Raw genomic sequence first — 16,612 nt, 5'->3', positions numbered from 1 at the left:
GTGATTGTTCCTTTGATCTGTAATCCTTCTCTGTTCTTCACTTTTAATTCTATCCCTCCTTTTCTTTTTCCCTGGTTTTTTATTTCTGTTCCATGCAAGGACTAAAATATTGGTAATTACGGAAATATCAATTTTAAAAAATAATTGAGAAAATTAATGGAAATTTAAATAAAAATATGGAATTTTTGGATATAATTTTAAGAGATGTTTCTTTAATCAATTATCTACTATATTTCATTAAAAAATATTGTATAATTTTTAGTCTATAAGAAATTGTAGTGATTTGAGATGAAACAACCATCGAGAATTCGTAAAATTGATTTTAAAGTATAAACATCTAATTGACTTGAAAAGAATATAGTGAATAATGCATTTTTGAACTTCTCTCATAAATTCATTATCAATTTATATGACAGTAGGTAAGCGGAAGAAAAATCTTAAGAAGAACAAATGAAATAGTAGTGGTGCAGCAATGCATTATATCTTTTTATGTATTTATAGTATAGTAAAGTTAACAAAGGAAAAAAATTAAAAATTCGCTAACAACTGACTTGTAGTTGAATAATAAGAAAGGAAAAAAGAAAATAGTAAATTAGTTGGGATTAGACAATTTATCAAATTTTATTTGTAAGATGGTATATATCATAATAATTGCATAGAAGAACAATAACATGATTTAGTTGAGATGGTAAGGTCATTGGGTGCCTAACCATGTGGTTAGGGTTCGATTTCCCTCGAAAGCATGTTTGAATTTTAATTTGTGGTGGCGATACGTGGCGGAGTGCTGTTTTAGTTGAAAATTTTCGAAAATATCGCGATATTTTCCAATAATTTCGAAAATGTCGCGATATATCGGGAAATTTCGAAAATATCGGACGAAATTAAACTGGTATTTGAAGGATATATCCTTAGGCGAAAAAAACGAAATTATCGCCGATATTTCGGCGATAATTTTGATTTTTCAGTCCTTGGTTCCATGTTCTACATCTGGTTCAATCCTAACCCGACTTTTGTTCTTCCTTTCCCTTCTATTTTGTCTGTTGTTCTTCACCGGTTCTTCGTCTTTCATCTCTTTCTATCCTCTTTCACCCTTATCTTTACTGTCAGTCTCGTTTTCTCCCCCCTTGCTCAGTAATCGGTTTATCTGTCTTTCTAATCTGATCTGCATAACAACTGTTCTTCATGCAATCCATTTTTACTATCACCCTTTCGTTTTTTTAACACCTGTATCCTTACTCATCTTTTTCATCCTAATCTCTCTTTGTTCTGGGTCTCTTTGCTCTCCGCCTGTCTCTCCCCTGTGGCTTGCATGGGCTGTATGGTTCTTGTTCATCTATTTATTGATCTTAGTTCTTCCTTTGTTCCATATCATCTCCACTCACTTCATCAGTTCACCATGGCGCACTCACCTCACTTGCTTTCCCCCCCACCCCACCCCCACCTACCCTCACCAAAGATCTGCCATCACTAACTAAACCACCTTCACTTACCAAAGCCCCACCTTCTCCACATCATTCCCCTGATCATTCCCATCCTCCATCACCAAACCAATCTCCCCCTTCTCCTATGGCTGAGCCGATCATTGAGGGTGAAATGTTCTTGCACTTTCATCCTCCTGATCAAGTTGAAGATCTTAATGTGCAGCTAATTGGGGCCGTCATCTCTGATCGTCCACTTCATGTGCCAACTATAATTCGGATCCTAACAACCGCCTGGGTTGATTTGGGACGTTTTCAAGTGGATCTCATCCATGGTTCCTCTGTGTTCTCTATCACTGCTCCGTCTGCTGCGGCGGCTAATCAATTAATGGAGCGTGGAGCGTGGACCGTGGGCTATCATGGGCGCGAGATTTACGGTGCACCCCTGGCCACCAACTCAACGTCTTGCTGATCTTCCTCTTCACCTTATCACCTTTTGGGTTCAGGTGCATGGTCTCCCTCGGGGACATATGACTCATGCTAAAGCTCACTGGATGGGGGAGCAGCTGGGTACTGTGATGGCTATTGAAGATCCTTAGTCTCCTTCTAGTTCCAAAGGTTTTATCCGTATCTGAATTCAGCTGGATTCTCAGGTTCCTCTATCTCCTGGTTTTTGGTTCAGACGTAATGATCGTGAAGCTGTGTGTGCTGATTTTAAGTATGAGAAGCTTTCAGATTTTTGTTTCAAATGTGGTCGTTTAGGGCATATTGTTCGTACCTATTCCTATTCTCCTCATCCGGCCTTCAATGGAACGTCTGGGTCCTTGGATGGCGGTTCCAGCCTATCGGCGTTTCATTGTGGAGCCAAATCGAAATTGGGATAGGTATCATAACCGTGAGTTTGACAATCGTCATGATGTGTTGGCAGCTCTGAGACCTGTTTTGGCTCATCCCTCAGTTAGGGTTTGGATTTTGGAATACTCCTTTACCTGGTGATGTTATCCTGGCTAATCCTCGTCAAGGCAGGTACCAAGACTATTGTAATTTCTCCAACACATTCGGATCACGCAACTGCTACAGATGAGGCAGGTCCTTCAGATAAGGGCAAAGGAATTGCTACTGAGAATTGGCTTCAGTCCCTCTGTCCTTCGACGCCACCACCTGCTTCGGTGGTTGATGTTGAGGATATGAATATGGGTATTTCTAGAATTTCGAATGTCTAAGAGTTTATTTCATTTTCTTTATATATTAATGATAGCGGTAAATTACTATTGTTTACAGGTGTCCTGCCCTGAAGGGTCTGGCACTCCCTAGTTACCTAGTGAAGCTAGGGCTCGTCAACAGGGCGGGACGGGCCTTAGTAAATTTAAATAAGTGACGGGTTGGGTTGGATTAAGTATTTTCACAAATATGAAGATTTAAGCCCGTCTAACTAAAACGGGCCTTGCGTGCTTGTATTAAAAAAAACATAATACTCTTATTTAAAAATGTGGAACAATAAAAGAATTATTAAAAAACATTCTAAAAAATCACAAATAAATTCTATTTTCGAAATATTGTCGATTGATATATATATTTAGAGATCCTATAAAAATTTCGTCCATTTTGAATATGGTTTGACCGTCTGTACTTACAGTCAACCAAAAATGAGGCGTTTTGACATAATAAAACTACATTGACCAGGGCTTTGCCAAATGAGTTTCCTTATTGCGACTACGCACGATTGATGAAAAAAATTAGGTGATTTTAAATATGTAAATAGCTTTCAGCATTCTCATCTTGGTAATGGGTCATCCCTTAGGGCATATTAGTGGTGTTTTTGGTTTACCAGAAATTTCGACAGTCAAACGAGGTCCAAATTGAATAAATTTTTTACAGGGTCACTAAATATATATACCGATCACATCGGCTGGTGTCGATTGATCCTGAGAAGTTTCCTTTATATAGTCGCTTCATAATGCGATAGTTATTATAAACCTAATATAAAGGTTATGACACATTAGTTGATACTTAGGCGATTGACAACTCCAGTTCGAAATATGGTCGATCGACACCAGCAGATGTGATCAGTATATATATTTATGGACCCCATAAATATTTTATCTGTTTTGGACATGGTTTGACCGTTCGTACCTACAGTCAACCAAAAAAGAGGAGTTTTGACATATTGAAATCCCATTGACCGGGGCTTTGCTAACTGGGTTTCCTCAGTGCGACCGCGTATGATAAGTAACAAAAATGAGGTAATTTCAGATATACAAATGGTTTTCGGCGTTTGCATCTTTGTAATGGGTCATCCCTTAGGGCATATTAGTGGTGTTTTCGGTTTACTGGAAATTCCGACGGTCAAACGAGATTAAAATTAGATGAAATTTTACAAGGTCACTAAATATAAGTACCGATCACATCGGTTGGTGTCGATTAATCCCGGGAAGTTTCCTTCATATAGTCACTTCATAATGCAATAGTTTTATTTTAAACCTAGTACAAAGGTTATGATACATTAGTGGACACTTTGACGATCGACAACTCCGGTTCTAAATACGGTCAATCGATACCAGCAGATGTGATCAGTATATATATTTAGGGACCCCATAAAAAGTTCCTCTATTTTGGACATAGTTTGACCGTCCGTACCTACGGTTAACAAAAAAAAAGGCATTTTGACATATTAACACTCAATTGACCGAGGCTTTGCCAAATGAGTTTCTTCGGTGCGATCGCGCACGATCGGTGACAAAAATTAGATGATTTCATATATGTAGACGGCTTTCGACATTCACATCATGGTAATAGGTCATCCCTTAGGGCATATTAGTGGTGTTTTCGGTTTACTGGAAATTATGACTGTCAGACGAGGTCCGAATTAGATGAAGTTTCAACAGGGTCCCTAAATATTAGTACATATAACATTAGCTTGTGTCGATTAATTCTGAGAAGTTAGTTCATATAGTTGTTTCATAATGCTATAATTTTATTTTAAATCTAGTATAAAGTTATAATATAAAGAAATATAAAATTTTATATTTAGTATTATTAACATATATAATATTTTATGTATAATTATTACAAAAAAAGACATATAATTAACTATGCATGTATAATATTCTATTGTTTGGCGGGTTTTTACGGGCCGGTACTACGGGCTGGGCCGGGTTTCATACCTCTAAATTAAGCCCGACCCTCTACCCACAGAAGCGGACTTTGGCGAGCTTTCTCGCGAACCGGACCGGGTAAAAACCCATCGGACTTGTGAGTCTCCGCAGGTTTTTTGGATCTGTGGGTTAAATGATGAGGCATAAATGAAGCACAAGTCGAGCATAATTGAAAAACTGATTGGAAAGTGGACAAATTTGGAGTACTTGGTATTGGGAAGCAGCTATAATTTGGAGAGCTTCATTTTACATATCTCCATTCACTGCAAGAACTTCTATCTTTTATGTGTGGCTAATGCAAACATTGGTATAGAAGAGGCAATGGCAATTGTTAGCTGGCTGCCTAAGCTTAAGCAATTAGTCTTGAAGACATATTGGTAAGGATGATCTTGTGACGCTACTGCGGGGCTGCAATGAGCTTGTGCGTTTGGATGTCACCAATTGTATAGGTTTTGACGGAGAAGATGAAGAAATAGCAAAGCTTGCTTCTCATATTGCTCATTTTAGCTCTCGGGGTTCTACACTATTTGATTATGATGATGACTATGACGACGGAATTTGTTCCCGTGATGTGGATTTTGGAAACGGTTCCGATTAGTCGCGCAATCCAACTGAATAAAGATTGTGCTAAACCGATTGGTGAAGGTCGTTAAACATGACCTGGTTTCTCTGTTTGAGTACCAGTGTGCTTTTTGCAAAGATTACACCATTCATGCTTTTGGTAGTTTGAATGGTATATGTTGGCAAGGGTGCGAAGTTTCCAGAATTGATAAATGTCTTATTTAAATTTGAGCTTATTCGAGTAATTTGACAAAAATGTTGTGAATTTATATATATGGTTTGTGATGGAGAATAGATAACATGTAATTGTACATGGAACTCTGTGAACGAGGACATTCTGACATTCTGTCTCCAAGAGGGTTGGCACGCTTCATCCATAGTCAGTCGGTGAAACCTATCAAATAGATATATAACAAAATATCAATCTCATCAAGCTCACTGTGGACAACTTTTTCACTATGTCGATCGGGCTCTGGCAACAATTGGTCACATTTACAGTTGGCTGAAAAATTAACTTATTTTCGTAATGGCTTGAAGCACTAGTCTCTAGTACCCTGAGGTTTGTATATGTTTACAATAGTTGATTGTCTTTGAAAATTGTTCTCATGAAGTTTTAACTAAATAACTGTTGTTTGTCGAGTTTGGATAGAGATTGATAATGTCACAAGTTTAGTGGAGGCGCATATTGGAAGGCATATAAGGAGTTAGGGAAATATTGCAATCTGACGTGCCATTTGATAGCTATTGGCTTCAATTGCTTTCCCTTTAGCACATAATGGATATAAAAAGTAATTGTATTTAATATACTGCTTTCGATTTAGCTTACATATAAGGCTTTTCACATTAGGAGATCATTATCATAGCTTAAGGTACATATTTTTATTTTTGACCAACTTTTCGATCGAGTTTTCACATCTTCACCGTCAAATATCTAGGTAATAACGTATAGATCATCTCCACAAAATTTCAACCGATTACATAACCGTTAACCAAGTGAGGCCTAAAGCAAAAAATAAGAGAGGCTTCTTATGAAAAAAAAAAGACAAACAAAGAAAATATATTTTCTTAGGTTATTTGCGTCAAAGACTAAAATATCCATAATTTCCTCAATATTTCTGCGACAATTTTCATTTTTCGGCATATAGATATATCCGTTACATACCAAGCATTTTTCGATAGAAATTTTCAAAATTTCCCGATATATCCAGAATCTTTCGAAATTTTCCGATATTTTCATAATATCACCACATGTTAAGCCAATTTCAAAATAAAAAATCACTAATTATGAAAATCAAATCTCTGATCCATCATTTTGCAAGCACACAGTTATAGTCAACTCTACTACACCAACTTATTGTTATATATGACTCTTTTTATTATATATTGCAATCTATGTCTCAACATTCACCTAAAATTGAAATAAAACCGAACTAGTTGTTGACGTGAGTCGAACACCTTTGGCCTAGGAAGAAGTAGTGATGAACCTTACTCTTATAGGGGGAATTCAACATGTCTTATCCACCATATTTATTCTCTAATGAGATGCAATTAGGTGAAAACATATGGACACAATCTGATACACAATCATCACAAAGCTATGGTTATGGTCAAAGTCGAGAAATGTTTGATCCAAACGGGAACTACCAGTACCACAACCCACAGTTAATCACTCACGACTCATATGTTTGGCATATAAGTCAATATATGTAAAATTAGAAATGGGAGATATCATTTAATGATTATTCTTCACAATATACTCAGGATAATACTCAAAGACATGATGAAGATAGTGAAAATTTTGTACCTCATAGATCTTTTATGTGGTTCTAAATCACTCATGTAATTTCATGTTTAATATATTATATGTAAATAAGGCGTGATGAGCTAGCCTCAAATTACTATAACTCATTCAAAATTTCAATGTTTTCATATAAATTTCCATCAATTTACTTAATTATTTTTTTAAATCGAAAATCCTCGAAATTTTCATCAAAATTTCCAATTTTCGAATCCTCGATATTTCAGTTCTCACCGATATATTTTATTCCTTGATTTGCATCAATGTTCTTCCATTGGCTAGGATCAAAAATGTTTCTGCCAAAATCGTGAAATTGTGGTACCCTTTCAGTAAATTTTGTTTCCAAATGGGTGTTTGCTAAAAAGGAAGGATCTCGATACAAGGCTAGATTAGTAGCTAAAGGCTATGCACAAAAAGAAAAAATTGACTACAATGAGGTATTTTCTCCAGTTGTGAAGCATTCTTCTATTCGTATTTGGTTAGCCTTGGTTGCACAATTTGATCTTGAGTTTGCACAACTTGATGTCAAAACTACATTGTTTACATGGTGAATTTGAAATGAAGGACTTGGGAGAAGCTAAGGAAATTTTGGGCATGGAAATTGAAAGAGATAGATCAAAAGGCAAGGTTTGTTTGTCACATAAAACAATATTTGAAGAAGGTACTTCATCTGTTTGTCATGGATTATCGCTCTAAACCTGTAAGTACACCTTATGCCACTCATTTCAAGCTTAAATCTACTATGTTTCCTAGCACTGATGATGAGTTGAAGTATATGGCTAAAGTTTGTTATGCTAGTGTTGTTGGTAATCGGACAATGCTATGAACACGAAAGTGCGCAGTTCCGCCCCCTTCTCCTATGCTAAGTCACAAGTAGCACCTCGGAATAGCGAAAGCACGGATGAGCCACATGCAGGGAAACTCACACGTGTGGTTCCGGCCGGGGACCCCGGTCCCCGTAATTCAAGTGAGATTGTCATGGCGCAAAAGCAGATATGGTCTGGTATTCCCTTGTTCCATGTATTGGTTATGTTCTTCATTTCTCGCTCCGTCCCATTCATCACTGCTTTCTCTTAAAAAGAAAAGAGCTGCTCCTCTCCGATCTAAGTCCTCTCTCTAGTTAGAAATAGCGTAAATTAATCAGGATGGATAGATTTTCCATGTTTTTTGGTTCAACACTCTTTTCAATTAGGTCAACGTCATTTTCTATATAAACTGCTTCTACATTTGGATTTACATTTATATCTACATTCATATTAATACTTAATATAACATAAACAACCAAATTGATAAAGAACAACATAGCCTGATTTATGTTGACCACAAAATTTGGCACTTGAGGCCTCGATAGCTTGTACGAATATGAATATGAAAAAAACATGATTTAGAATCGATAATCAGAATATAATTGAATTACAATAGAGAGAGGAAGTATATTGCTTTTGGATTTCAATCTATAAGATAATTAAGGCATCAAGATGGAGGAAGATTGGAAGCAATCTTTTTCTTTATAATCCCAAATAGACAAATGTCTCTCAGTTGCCTAGGCTGGGTTTTGTCAATTGCCTGGATTGTGTAAGTTTGCTGCAATCTAGCTTTTCAAAATGGCTGAAAGTAGGGTGATTTTGGAGATATGACGACTTGCAGCATACATCTTTTCTTTTATATTGCTGGTTACCGATTAAAACGACTTTGTTTGAGCTTCTAATTAATTAATGAGAGGCTAAACGTCGTCATTTTATATAGAAAGAATTCATTTGATTTCATGAGATTGAATGTTTAATAGTGAAAATCAAATTATGTTTAGGGTTTAGAATTTATACTATGATTATGTAGTCTCCCTCACCTTTTTTCCTTCTTCTACTTAGTTTTGCCTTGGCTGACAAAAAACTCTGGATCCGCCACTACTCATGTGTTTGTTGCGAGTTATCCACTCATCATCCGGTCATATTCTATCTTTTTTATACTGATTTGTTTTTTCTATTTTGTGTATTTTTTTAATACGTATATAGGAGCCTTCTAAATACGAGGCCTAAGTCGACCGCCTCTTCTGCCTCTAGCTTGGGCCGGCTCTGCTTGGATACATGTACCTTTCTTATGCAAGTCATGGCACACTGCCACCCTCAATTTATCATGCTGGAAAAGTATCGATATTTTTAGATATCAGAGATGATCCATATAGCTTTAACCCCTTGAAACGAAATTTTGTAAATTCTATCTTTTTTAAAAAAAGTATTTGTACAAGAATATCAAATCGATGTCACTAATTTCTCTGTCACTCCATTCGTAAAGTTTGTCATTGATTGTAGTAAAGGAAATGCTACTTTGCATGCCCCCTTTGGTCAGATGCGGTTGTGGAGTATGTTGCAGATAGATACGTGAGTTTTCGTGATCTAGATAATTAATTCAGCTTGTTTTGTAACTGAGGAGGGCTTGTTGATGAGCCTGAACTATCTTCTTGCATGTTTTTTCTGATCTTGAAACTGCAGCTTGAGTCTATCTAATTTAGTTTCTTTTTGTATGTACCGGCTTTGTGCCACTCTTATTCGGAAGTCAGTTGTGGTTTCCTGACTTGCAGGTGTCCTGCCCTCAAGTAGTTGTCTTCATGACATATATGAACTTGAATATAAAAAAATGCCCACTCAAGTGGCTAAATTTCGAATTTATGATATCCCGGCTTAAGTAGTCAACCGGCTTTTAGACAACTACATTAGTTGTTATAGCCAAAATTTAGACAAGTACATTAGTCGAACAAGGGGCTCAAGTTTCCATCTCTTTGAGGCCACATGCTCACACTATACTGTAGATGCAAAATCGATGCGAAACTCACACCAATTGAAAATGGTCTTGTGTTGAATTTTTGTGTGATTCAAATAATCAATGTGTCACGTTGAAAATCATATAATTTCCTATCAATCAAAGTCTAGTATAATCACGTGTTACTCGCAAGAACCGCAGCTACCAAAACGGTGCGTTTCGCAATTGATCTGTCAAGAGGGTCAAAGCCCAGCTCAATCATTTCTTTTCCATCTCTATCACCCTTTCTTCACGGGAAACTCATCCAAACCTGCAACCAAAAACCCCAAATTAGGGGTCGAATTCGGCCCAAACGGTTTGATATTGGGCTCTGGAAACTGAACTGAAATTGAACTTCAGTTCGGTTTAATTCGGTTCACAGTTCTCAGATACACCAAATTGAAAAACGAACTGACCGGTTCGGTTTGATTTTTTTTCAATTTTTTTATGAAAAAGAAAGGATTGAATCACTAAGACAATTGAATGTGACATATTGTTCCCTTTGAGGTTCTAAACTTCTTTTTTACCCTAAAACAATTATTTCTAACAATTAAAACATCATAATTTCAAAATTCCAAAGTAAAAGGTCAATTAAATTACACTTTTCATAGTTTCATATACCATGAAACACAAATTCAATGTCCAAACTTCAAAGTAAATTGAGTTCACCAAAATCCAAATAAACATGAAATTTTTCATAACAAATGAGTCTCATTGCCATGAACCCTCATTCATCAATTCTCAAGCCCATGAAGTGGTGTTTGGTGTCAACATATCATTCCAAACATTTCCCGCTGCCACACTTGAACAAGACTCCTTTCGTAATTCTACATCCAATATTAACAAGAGAAACATCACATATTAGAAAAGTCTGATATATATAAACTTTAAAACATCAAATATTTCATTTCAACAATTTCATGACATATTTCAACCTCTTTCGTAGTGAGCTCATGACTTCTGGCAACATTGTCATTCTTAATCCAATTTTAAACACATATCAACGCCTCCACCATTTTAGGACTTAATGAAGCACGGTATGGTTCAATTGATAGGAGAACTTTGTGCTACGTTCTTAATATGTTTTTACCTCCATTGTACTTTGCTTAGCCCTTATTATTATAATATCGAGTCATTGAGTCACAATAGGAGTCTTGGACGGTATTGGATGTGTCTTTGTGCTTAAACGAATTAAAAATGAAGAATTGGTCTAGAGTCCTAGTTTGAGTAGGAATCCTTATAGGACTAGGAAACCTAGTTGAATTAGGAGTCTTCATCTTTCTACGTTTTGGTCGCATTGGCGATATCTTGAGAGTCATGTTTGCATTAGGAATCCTTGTTAGACTAGGAAACGTACCATTTTGGAAAGTTCTACTTGAACTCAAACTCTTATTACGAAACTTTCCAAAATGAACTTTCTTGATCTAGTAACTTTCTTGTTCTAGTAAGTTTCCTTTTTGCAAATTAGAAACTTTCCTAATCTAGTTGAGCTCATCTATTACAAGCGTCTTTTTAAGACAACAATTGTTTAGATTAAGACATAATTTTTGAAATAGATTATCTCTTCTTATTAATTTCGGTTTTTATTTTCAGATTTGAAGAGATAATTCAAGGAAGAAAAGATGAGAAGTCGTGAATGATATTTGAGGAAATTAAGGAGTCTTGCCGTGCTATCCAATTCAGCTTGTGAAAGAAGTCTTGCCGTGCTATCCAAATCAGCCCATGAGAAGGAGAGTCCAGCCCATGCTAACCCTAGAGAAACAAGGAGATAAGAGCTTGTTCTACAAGGAAAAGAAAGGCAACCATTAGATCTAATTAAAGAGAAAAGATCATAGCCGTGCATACATGGATCAGCCCATCAAAAACCCTAGCAACCCCTCTCCTCCTCCTTCCTCTATATAAGGCACGGCCTCCCTTCATAAAATCTATCTCCATTCTCTCAAAAACAAAGCCGAAATTCTGCCCAAATATCCAGAAAATTACAAGCCAAAAACTTCATCCATCTCCACCAAGCCGTGTTCATCTCCTTGCCTCTCCTAATCCGAATTCATCCTTGCTTCATCCTTTAAGGTTTCTAATGTGTGATTCATCCATGGCTTGTAATCTTTCTTTTTATTTTTTGAAATTTTCGAATTTATTGAATGAATTATTGGATGTTATTTTCTGTTTCATATATGAAGAATATAAATTCAGACTTCTTTAGTTTTATGTTTTGATTGTATGAACTCATGAAATATGTGTCTATGCCGTGTATAATAGCTATGGGCAGTAGGTTTTCGAAATTAATTTAGGTTTTATTTCAATTAATTCCTTGAACTTGGGCATCTAAATCAATGCTTGAGGAAGCCAAGGCCATGGTTCTCCTAGGGTTGCGATTTAATTCACCAAAGTGTTCATTGATTGAATATGCGCTTCGTGTTTCAATTATTGATACTTATTTAGGGTTGTGATAGTTCTAGGAATTTGCATGCTTAATCAAGATGAGTGACGCCATGCTTGCTTACATGTCTCCAATTCGACTTATTGTGCTTATGTGCTACTTTTTGTTTAACTGGAATGCTTCGTTATGTTGAACTCTTTTTAGCATATGTTTAGAATTGAACGCTTTGTTGATTCTAAATAATTAAGAAGTCTTAACGATTAGATGAACCGCTTCGGACTCTAATTAGAATTGGAATTGAAATGGACTAAGAAGAATCGAAAATACTTGCTGCCTATATATTGTTCTATACGTTTGATACATGTTAAATGAGTAGAATTCGTGTTTTGGTTATGTGATGAATGGTTGATCACTTGTATATAAGTAATTTAGGATTTATTTTACGTTGTAGTTTTAGAATCCAAATCAAATCCCCCATAACATGATAAGTGTTGAGGCCCTTTTGATTCCCCGGACTGAACGATCCCTACTTATTCTATACTAACGATGATGTTTTTCAGGGTATTTTATAGACGTTCTAACAAAACGCTCTATCATCAATCACCCTCCCACTTGTGCTAAAGCAAGACTCCAAAACTATAGTGGACACGTGAATAGCTAATACATCCCTAACAATGCGTGTAATATAGGGTACTTGTGAATTCCATTTATCTTCCACCAATCCAACAAATGGAATTTCTCATGATCACTCTTCATAGCATCTCCAAGATACCTATCAATATCATTGTTAATGACTTCGGGTCTCCTTGCTCTTCTCCTTTCTTATTTCTCCTTCAACAATTTATCAAACTCTATTAAACCCTCCATTGAAGTTGAACTCCCTACATTCCCCTCATTAGACACTTGAGAACCACCAACACTAAATCCTCCATCTTCCTCATAAACCTTATAAATATCATACAAGAGGTCTTTCACCATATTTGAGTTCACCTCCACCCTCTCATCCATCTCCCCAAATAAAATCTCAAAATAATCAACCACTCTCTCAAACTTATAGCGAGGATCAAGTACAATAGCAATGAAGATATATTTATTCAACTTATCCAAATCACCCCAATACTTATTATACTTTTTTGTCATAGGTTCTCTGATCCAACTCAAATTTGGATTAACTTGTGCTTCTAAAAGACATTTAGTTCGAAGCAAACCACCAAATATATCATGGATTGAAGGATAATGAGAACAACATACCTTCAAGGTGACAACATAAAACGGCTTCAAAAAATCCATATAGCCTTGTGCTTCTTCCCAATCAAAACTACTTGGAATGGATGGAGTGGTGTCGTCAAAAAATGATATAGCATTAGGATCATCACAAAACATCATATCAATGACTTTGTGGAACTTATAGGAAGATCTCAACATCAAGTAAGTCGAATTCCACCTAGTCGGAACATCCATAATCACACCCAATTTCCCATCAATTTTCATCATCTCTTTCCACATATTGAAATTGTCAAGTCTTTGTGGGGAAGACCTAACATACCTCACCGCCGAACGAATAAGCTTGATACAATCATTCATCACACCCAACCCATCATTGACAATTAAGTTGAGAATATGAGCCACACACCTCATTTGCAAATTTGGCCTTCATGCATAATGACATTTGGATTCCCCAAGAATTCATCATTCTAATAAGATCTCTAATTTCCACATCATTTGCACTTGCATTATCCACCGTGATAGTGAGGAGTTTGTCTATACCCCACTCTTGCAAACAACTCTCCAACACCACTGCAATAGTCTCTCCCTTGTGATTGTGAATTGCACTAAAGTTGTTGATCTTCTTGTGTAACAACCAATTGTCATCAATGAAATGTGCTGTGATCACTATATAGTAAATATTTTGAACCAAAGTCCATGTATCCGTTGTTAAATACACTCGATATCTACTCAACATCTTCTTCAAGTTCTCCTTTTCCGCCAAGTACCTCTTGAACACCAGCTTTGCTATTGTCTTGTGAGAAGGAGCCACACAATCGGGGTTGAGCCTAGACACAAAATACTTGAACCCATCTCCTTCCACATGCCTAAATAATAACTCATCCACCATAACATAATAGACACATGCATTGGTCATCTCCTCTTGATTAAACTCCCCAATAGCCAACTCCTTACTCTTTGATTTCTAACAAAAAATACTTTGTCCCGAAGCCTTCATCTTCTCCATATTAGGAGGGTACTTGCGACATTTGTCTATGTGATTGTTCAAGTTCATAGTGCCATTGCCACTAGGATCGGAAAAATACTCATTTCCACAATAATTACAAACTCCCTTCACCATTTTCGTAGTGCCATTGCCAACCCTTTTCCTTTAAAAATGATCCCACACCGGAGCCCTTCTTTTTCCTTCAATCGTGCCAAGTATGTTTCTTCACTTTCTTCTTCCTTTTCTAAATCAACCACCATGTTGCCAACACTACTAGCTTGAGTATGAGTAGGAGTAGGAGAAGGAGCGGGATCATGAATGGGAGTGGGAGTTGCTGTTGCTGATTCACCCATATTTGTCACATTCTAAGATAGATAAACAAGAAAAATAGTGTTAAGAATGGTATAACATACCATATAAACAAGTAATAAAAAAATAACTACGATCGATATACTTGTGGTATTGATGCACTTGCACTTGTGTTCCCCCCCCCCCTTTTTGTAATGGTACTTTTGGTCTTAGGGACTGTTGTTGCTTTCCTTTTCATTATAAGAAATTAAGCTTATCCTATAACAATGAACATACTTAATAAATTGAAAAAAGTAACAAACATAAACTTAGAATTAACAAACAATTATACCACAGTAATCAACATATATATATATATATAAAGATTAGACTTTACACAGTAATCAGCACATATACACAGTAATCAGCACTTATAATAAACTTAGTTAGTTAATTAGACCTTACAAGCAACCATTCTTAATACTCATATATACAAAGATGAAGAGAGGATCAACATCATGTAACCAAATCCAAAATGCCAATACAACAAACATATCTACTGAATTTGATAAATGTATGACCAAACAAAGTAGGGATAGTGCGACCTCAGCAAATTATGCATCAGTCACTCAACACACTAAGCTCAGAGCCTCAGCAGACACAGATCAAAATAAGACTACATTTAGTCACTCAACACACTAAGCTCAAAGCCTCAGCAGCCACAGATCAAAAAAATACTACATTTTAGGCACTAGAAAACCATAACAAATTATGCATCAGTCACTTAACACACTAAGATCTGAGCCTTAGAATCCACAGATCAAAATAAGACTACAATCTACATAAGCCACAAATCACGGTTCAAGCTTATTTAAAACAATACGATTAATTCCTAGTAAGATCAAAACTTTAACCAGGTAATATGAAACTACAAGTCTACAACCATGTCCAAAATACAAACAATCTCAAACTTCAACACAAGTTACAGAACCAGGCCTATAACAAACACAATTCTTGAATGGACCGAATGGTCAACCTATAATTACATCCAAATTGAGGTTCATCTTGTACCCTTTCTCTACTTCAAATTCAATTGAAAATCCATTGAGGAATGAGGACCAGCCGACCAGCATGGGAAACAGAGAGAGATTAGAGTGACTGGGCAGACGAAATGGGATTATGGTTTTACCTAGAGGAGAGATCTGCCTCTGGGAGTGAGTGAAACCTTCAGATTTTCCGCTGGGAAATGAAATGGCTTCGGCGAGCAGGTGTGAACCGTGTGATGTTGGCGTCGAGTAGAGAGACTGCGAGGATGCAATGCAGCTAGAGTAGAGAGACTCTGATGCCGACGTGGTGGTGGGACTGACGACAGAAACTCCGGCAAGCTCCTTATGGACTGAGGTCGTGAATAGAGGCTCTCTGGTGAATCAAGAGGTTTAGGACGGTGGAATAGGAACTGAGGACTGAGAACAACGCTGGCTCGAGGGTTTTCGTTTTGGGTAATATGTAAAAACTAAATGACGTCGTTTGATCTTAGTTATTTTGGTTTGGTTCGGCCTAAACGATTCGGGTCGAACCATGAACTGAAACCGAATTGAAATTTTTTCAGTTTTTCGGTTGTTTTTTTTTTGTTCAATTTTTTTTAGTTTCGGCTCGGTTTTTACAGGTCAGTTCTCATTTTTTCGGTTCGGAAATGCCACCCTTACCCCAAATCTCCAATCCAAAATTGTTTTTTTTTTAAATTTGTTTGACATTTTTAGTCTGAATTAATTATAACAGAGTTAATTTTGGTGTTAGTGTCAGTTATCTATTTAATAAAATGAATGATTTTGATTGGTTGGTAGCACTTGATTCACTAGCACCATGGTGCACGGAATAAGTTTGGAAAGAACTATTGTCTATCAAGTTTGGATAGAGATTGATAATGTCACAAGTTTAGTGGAGGCGCATATGGAAGGCATATAAGGAGTTAGGGAAATGTTCCAATCTGACAGACCATTTGAT

The 16,612-nt window shown here is 36.5% G+C and overlaps 1 protein-coding gene and 1 pseudogene across 1 annotated transcript; one reads left to right on the top strand and one right to left on the bottom strand.

Annotated features, from left to right (window-relative positions):
- LOC126792213 (F-box protein FBW2-like) overlaps positions 1-5,171 on the top strand; it is a 75,026-nt pseudogene extending 69,855 nt beyond the window's left edge.
- A 7,759-nt stretch (positions 5,172-12,930) lies between these two features.
- On the bottom strand, positions 12,931-14,673 carry LOC126792212 (zinc finger BED domain-containing protein RICESLEEPER 2-like). The gene is made up of 3 exons (XM_050518677.1): positions 14,504-14,673; positions 13,742-14,201; positions 12,931-13,674 (listed from the first exon to the last, which is right to left on the bottom strand). Exons 1-3 carry the CDS (start codon positions 14,671-14,673, stop codon positions 12,931-12,933), a joined length of 1,374 nt encoding a protein of 457 aa, XP_050374634.1.
- Between the last annotated feature and the right edge of the window lie 1,939 nt (positions 14,674-16,612).

The sequence above is a fragment of the Argentina anserina genome, chromosome 4, assembly GCF_933775445.1.
Source record: "Argentina anserina chromosome 4, drPotAnse1.1, whole genome shotgun sequence".
NCBI classification, from domain to species: Eukaryota; Viridiplantae; Streptophyta; class Magnoliopsida; order Rosales; family Rosaceae; genus Argentina; species Argentina anserina.
Note: the sequence above shows the minus strand (reverse complement) of the source record. Positions and strands in the feature narration are given on the sequence as shown.